A 7,500-nucleotide genomic window follows, 5' to 3' on the forward strand; every position below is an offset into this window, starting at 1 on the left:
TTAATTATAATATATAATTCATATTAATTTTTTTTTTTTTTTTTTTTTTTTTTTTTCGTATTATTATGTGATATTATTATTATATTATAATATATAAGTAATAATTTACATGTAATTTTGTTTTAAGAAAAAAAAAAAAAAAAAAAAAAAATTATATATATATAAATATTTACATATATATATATATATATATATATATAATATAATATATATATATATATATTACAAACACGAATACAAAAAAACTTTAATAGAAAATGAACGAATTAAAAATATAAATGAACATATAAAATAAATGTAGAATATATCATATATATTATAATGTAAAAATGAATTGTTTTTTTTAAAATAATTAAAAGGAAAATGAAACATTAATAAATATAAATAAAATATAAAATATATATATATATATATATATATATATTTATTTATTTATCTATCCATTTATGTGTAATATATTTTATTGTTCCCATTTATCCTTTGATATATATGATATGTTGTAATCATTATTTATTACATACCATTCTCTTATATATTCATATGTTTTTAAAAAAGTATTTGTTTGATTATTATGAACAAAATAATTTTTTTTTCTATCTACATGATCATATTGTTTAAGATGATCGTGTTGAAGATATTTCTTGTTTTCATTATATTTATCTTCATATTGTAAATTTTTTTCTTTCATTGTATCATTTATATTTCCATTACATACAAAATAATTGTGAAAAAAAGATGTGATATCAACATTTTTTAAATACATATTATCCAAGTTATCAATAACAAAAATAGCTTTTTTTCTTTTTGTTTCTTTATTATTTTGAATACACAATGGATCATGTGTATTTATATATTGTTGTTCTTTTTTTTGATCGTCTTTTATTATTTGTAATGTTGTATTTATATTTTGATTATCATCATCTGGAATGATTACTATGTCCAGGTTATATGGATAAAGTTGATAATTTATCATATGATTAATTTTTTTGGTTTTTAAAATATTTGAAAAAAAAGAAATAAATTCCTGTACATGTCTTTTTTCAATATCCTTCACATTTTCTCTTATTTCATAATTCTTCTCTATATAAGTACAAAATTTATGTAATTCATCTGGCAATCTTCTATTCATCTTTATATATATTCTTTGTAATATACTTGATATCATATGTAATAATCGCGAATCACATTTTTTGTCTTCTCCTTGTTCTACTATCAATAATGTACTTCCTCTCATTTTATTACAAAACATTATTAATATCTTTTCTATAACTTGCAACATTTCGATCTCTCTTATATTACTTTGATTATTTAATATTATCGTTTCTATAAATAACATACTTATAATAGAATATGTACAATGGGGTATATAAAAATCACACATTTTATTTATATTATTTTTTGTTATTTCATATATATCATAATAAAATTTCTGAACTAGCCATTTGGTTTTTTCGCTTTTTTTTTTTTTTTCTTTTAATAATGGAAAAAATGTTATGAACTGTTCAGAAAAAAATTGAAGAAGAATTACCATATGGTTATATTCAAATAATTTTTTATTTGTAGAATTAACATATTGTAGAGAATAATATAAAGCATCCATATTGGTAATTTTTAAATTTATAAAACCTTTTAAAAAATAAATAAATGTATCAATATCTATATCAATATGGAAGGATTTATTATAAGGTGAATCGAATGATACCTGCATATCATTTTTTTCTTCTTCTTCTTCTTTATAATATTTATCATCTTTACCATATTTATCATATATATCTTGATTTTCATATATTTTTACATGACTTGTACATGTCGTTTCATCTTCAATATTACAAACATTATCTTTCAAAATAGAAATATGCAATGTGTTAGAACCTTTTGTTGTTTTTATATAATTATCAGTTGACTTCATTTGAGATGATTTATTATATATAAGTTGTTGAGATGATTTATTATATATAAGTTGTTGAGATGTTTCATTTGAATTTAATTGTATCATCATATTATTCTGATGAGATTGTTTAATGTTATTCATGAGGCTATTATTTGTTATACAATTTTTTTTTTTTGTTTTTTTTTGTTTTGTTTGTTTTTCCATGTGATCATAATAATTTTGCTTATATGTCTTAGGAACCCTTTTTAATATTAAAAAGAGTACATATTCTATATAAAAGATGAGGAGATTTGATTGTATATAAATATTGTTATTTATGTGTATATTATTTTTGTTGTGTAAAGAATGTTTATAATGATATAAAATATGGAAAAATGTAACTAAATCTTTTTTATTATTTATTTGAAAAATTTCATTGAATGTATTTTTGTGTTGTAAGAAAAAAAAGAAAAATGATACATCTTTATAATTAAGAGCACATAAATGTTTAAGCATGTGTATAACATAACAGATGTTGATATTATCTATATTATTTTTAAAATAATTTATAATTTGTTGAAATATAATAAAATTGATTTTATTATTTTTATATGTTGTTGATGTAGTATATTGAATAGAAGAATTATTATATGGATAAATTATAGTTGATAAGTATAAATTATTATTGTTATTATCATTATAATGATTATTATTATTATTATTAATATGATCATGATCATAAATATTATTTTTTGAAAATCCATATGATATAAAAGAATTAGTAATAATACTATACCATTTTAATAAATTTATTAGAAATATTGGATGAATACATTTTTTAATATTATTTTTCATATATAAAAATAAATCTCTAAATATTTTATCTTTATATAAGGGGAATATAAAACATGCAATGGTTGTTTCTATAATAAATTCTATAGGCCATTGAAAATTTAACATATATGGTATTCTTCGTATTAATCGTCTTATAGTTTTCATATTTTCTATTTGTAAATATTTTTTATTCAATACAAATAATATTAATATCTTTGCTTGATAACCATATTTCATTATATTAACAAATTTATTTATTTCATTTATAAATCTTTTTATTATATTTTTATTATTTATTTCGAATATAGTATAAAAATCAAATATGTCAATAATATTATAATATTTATATTCATGTAAATATTTGTGTAGTTCACTATTTAAAACATTTATTAAGTTACTACCCTTGATCATTTTTTTATATTCATCCAAGTTGATAGATAAATGATGTACCCTATTATTATTAACGTTTGTTTGATTTGTATTATATTTATTTTTTTCTTCATTGTTATTATCACATGAATTATTTAAATGAAAAAATATATCATCATCATTACTATTATTATTATTATTATTATTATTATTATATTGATAGAGCGCACTAGAATATGATTCTTTATAACAATCTATGAATATAATACTTTTACAAATATATCGTTTCAACAACCTATTTGTATATAAATCATTGTCAATATTAAATTTATGAATAGATAAAGAAAAAAGAATTTTACTTAGATATTTTAAAAAGTATGTTATTTCATGTTCATTGTAACTAAGAAAGGTGGAAGAAAAAGACATATCTATATACTCAAAAAAATATTTATTAAAATATAAATATTTATCATTAATATATAGAATATTCATAATGTGTTTGATATCTAAGATATTTTTTTTTAAAATGAGACATAAGATATTATTATAAATATTGTGTAGATATTTATAATCCCACCTATTAATATTATTATTATTATTTTGGATTATTTTATTATTTGTTGTTATTTTATTTTTATTTTTTTTGGTACCTAAATTATGTAGTCCTATATAATGAATATATTCGAGAATGTATATAAAATTGCAATGATTAAAAAATATATGTTTGTTTTCATCATATTTATCAAAATGAATAGAATTATTATTATCAATAGGATTATTTATGTTTGTATTATTATGATTTCCTTTTAGAGTTGACTCATTCATTAAATATTCAATCGTATGATTTACTCTTCTTAAGAACTCTTTTTCAGTTACATAATTACGACATTTCTTTTTATTCATAAGAATACATAATTTTAAGAAATTTTTATTTTTCATATATTTTAATAAATCATAAATATCCTTTTCATTCTTCAATAATAAAAAGTATATCTTCTTAAAATGAATAAAGGATAAGGGTATATCGTTTAATATAGATATAATATTATTTATTTTTTTTTTTTTTTTTTCAATATCTTCATTTATAACATTTATACATTTACTTTTACTTATACTTATATTTTTTTGTGTATAATACATATCTTTGTTATTATCCTCATCAAATATATGTTCCTCATTCTTTTTGTCAACTCGTACCACATTATTAGTATAATCATCTATATCAATATTTCTTTGTAATAATAATAATTTATCATATCCTATTTGAGAATTTATAGATTCATTTGTTATAAAAAACGAAGGATCTCTTTCTTCATCTTTTTTCTTATTTAAATGTGATATTTGTATTTTTAATTTTTTTAGTAACTTTTCTTTTTTATATTTATATCTACTATTCCTTTCATATAGAGGAATAGTGTTTTCATGTTTTCTTTGAGAATGAATTCTTTTTAAAGAATTAAGAATAAAAATATTCCTTCTACAAAAAAGTAACCCCTCATGTATTCTCATGGAGATCTAACAAATAATAAATTTTTTTTTTTTTTTTTTTTTTAATTATAAATAATAAAACATTTTCTAAAATTCATAAGTAAAAAAAAAAAAAAAAAAAAAAAAATATTCAGCTCCCTGAATTATAAACACTTAATATAGGCATATTTTTATATATAAAATCAATTAAAAGAAAAAATAAAAAGTAAATAGATATAAATATTAAAATATACATATATATATATATATATATATATATACATATATATATATATATATATATTATATATGTATATATCCATATGTTTTATAAATATTTATATTTTCAAAAGATTTATCTATTTAATTATTTTTATATAATCATCTCAATATTTATTTTTTGTGTTCACACATTAGTACCACATATATATATATATATTATATATATGGTAATTACCAAAAAAAAAAAAAAAAAAAAAAAAATTTGTGTCAAAAAATAAAACAAACAAACAAACAAACAAACAAAGAATCAAAGAAAAAAAAAAAAAAAAAAATGTATATAAAATAATATATAGGAAAAAGGAAAAAATTAAAATAAATAAAAAAAAAAAAATTATTATATATATATATATATATATATATATATGAATCATTTTTATTTTTCTGTTCAGCTACTATTATCAACACTTTTTAAACTATTATCTTTCGATATATAATTTTCAAGGTGTTTCATATCATTTGCAATCTATAAAAAAAATATATATATATATATATATATATATATATATATATATTTATTTATTTATTTATTGATTCATTTATATGTTAATTTTTTTTTTTTTTACCTCATCATCCTTCACTGATTCAAGATCCTCGAGGCTTGAAAAAATATCTACGCTGTCGCCATTTTTGATATGCTCAAAAAGTTCAAAGTTTTTTTTGGCATGCTTAATATCATCATTCTAAAAACAAAAAAATATGCACACATATAAATATATATACAACACATATACACATACACATATATATATATATATATGACATGCTTATGGGTTGGTTGTTTTGTCATTTTTTTTTTTTTTTTTTTTAATATTACTTGATTATTTGGTATTCCCTTTTTGTCAGTGTAATATTTTTTATGGTGATTTGATGGTCCGTTACACAAAACATAATTTTCTATAGGCAAAGAATTTCTTATTTTGTCATTAGTGTGTAATATTATATTATCATTATTTTTTAAAACTTTTTTATCATTATTTTGTAGAAATTGTTTATCATTATTTTGCATATCTAATAATAATGATTGGTTAGATAATGAATTAAAAAGAAGAATATGTTGATTTTTTAATTTTTGAATATTAAGACGTTTATTTGTAATATTATTTAAATAATTTTGTTGATGTAAAATATTTTTAATTAACATTTGATGATCTGAATTGGTTACATCATATCTATTTTTTAAATTATCTTGTAATTTAAGTGCTCTATGTTTTTGTTTTTTTAAATAATCTATCATATTTTTTAGAATGATAAGATTTTTTTCATCTTTTTTTAAATCATGTTTTTCTTTATCTATTATAGTTTTTAATTGTTTTCTTTTATTATCTGTACATTTTATTTCATTTTCTTTTTTATTATAATTTTTATTTAAATTTATATTTTCAATATTTATTTTATTTATATCATCTATAATTTCTTTTATTTCATTTCTAATAGCTTTAATATTTTCTTTTTTATATTTTATATCTTTATATAAACATAAATTTAAAAATTCTAAGTTACGTCTTTCTTCTTTTAAACATTGATACTTTTTTAATTCATTTTCATATACATAAGCTAAACAATTTACTTGTTTTTTTTTTTTTTCTATATCGATTTTTTTTTTTTTTATTTCTTCTTCAAGTTTTCTATTTATCTCTTCAATTTTATAAACATCCTTACTTTCAATGTGATAATTTTTTAAATCAGTATAATTAAAATCAATAAGTCTTGTAAAATATTTCTCTTCCTCTGAATATTTCTTTTTTTTCTTTTTCTCTTCATCTTTATCTTTTTTCTTTTTCTTATCATCTAAATGGAAACCATCACTCATCAAGCGATTACCATCACTATTGTTATTATTATGATCACTATGGTTATTATTATTATCACTATTATTATTAATATTATTATCATCACTCTTACTGTGAATCTTCTTTTTGTGTTTGTCTCCCTTTTCTTTCTTTTTCTTTTCCTTAAAAATGGAATATTTACTACTTCCTTTTTTTCTTCCTTCAGAATATGCTGATACTTCACAATCATCATCAGAATTGTCTACACTCTTCTCATAATCATTATCATTACTACTATTCTGTTCAACTTTTCTATGGCTTTTTTTATTTTTTTTTATTTTCTTTTTTTTCTTTTTCTCATTCATTGAATTTAAATCCTTATCGACCCCACTTCCTTCAACAAACTTATCGTATCCATTATTAAAAGCAAGCTCATCTGTATCATTTACATCATCGTTGTTCAATTGCTCATACGCTTCAAAGTTAGTGGAAAAAAATGGTTTATCTTTATTATTAATATTATTCATATTATCATCATTATCGTCATCCTCCTCTTCCTCCTCTTCCTCATCATCATTTTCTTCGTCGGCTCCAAAATGAGTGGTTTCTTTCTTACCCTTCTTAAACTTTTTTTTACTTTTGACTGTATCTTCTTTGTTTAATTCAAAAAAATCATATTCCATCTGTAACTTTTCGTTTTCTTCCTCTTCATCTCCTCGATGTTCTTTCTTCTTTGACAGATCTGATTTCAAAATATCTCCTAGCGACAATTTTATGGATTCTCTTTTTTTTCCTCCCTCCTCATCTGCGTTCTGTCGAAAGGTAACATCATCTGAAGGGATAAAAAAAATAAAAAAAAAAAAAAAAAAAAAAAATAATAATAATAATAATAATAATAATATATAAATA

At 18.6% G+C, this 7,500-nt stretch overlaps 2 protein-coding genes across 2 annotated transcripts in view; both read right to left on the bottom strand.

Annotated features, from left to right (window-relative positions):
* Positions 1–460: 460 nt before the first annotated feature.
* Positions 461–4,582, bottom strand: PGSY75_1024900 (hypothetical protein; the record flags this gene model as incomplete). The annotated part of the gene is made up of 1 exon (XM_018786021.1): positions 461–4,582. The coding sequence occupies one exon, from the start codon at positions 4,580–4,582 to the stop codon at positions 461–463; it is 4,122 nt and encodes a 1,373-aa protein (XP_018641638.1).
* Positions 4,583–5,207: 625 nt separating this feature from the next.
* PGSY75_1025000 (putative formin 2) overlaps positions 5,208–7,500 on the bottom strand; it is a gene marked incomplete at both ends in the record, with an annotated part of 3,625 nt that continues 1,332 nt past the window's right edge. The window contains 3 exons of the mRNA XM_018786022.1: positions 5,208–5,285; positions 5,386–5,502; positions 5,637–7,423. Coding sequence (XP_018641639.1) covers positions 5,208–5,285; positions 5,386–5,502; positions 5,637–7,423 — 1,982 coding nt within the window. The remainder of the gene's footprint in view (positions 5,286–5,385; positions 5,503–5,636; positions 7,424–7,500) is intronic.

The sequence above is a fragment of the Plasmodium gaboni genome, chromosome 10 (genome assembly GCF_001602025.1).
Source record: "Plasmodium gaboni strain SY75 chromosome 10, whole genome shotgun sequence".
Taxonomy (NCBI): Eukaryota; Apicomplexa; class Aconoidasida; order Haemosporida; family Plasmodiidae; genus Plasmodium; species Plasmodium gaboni.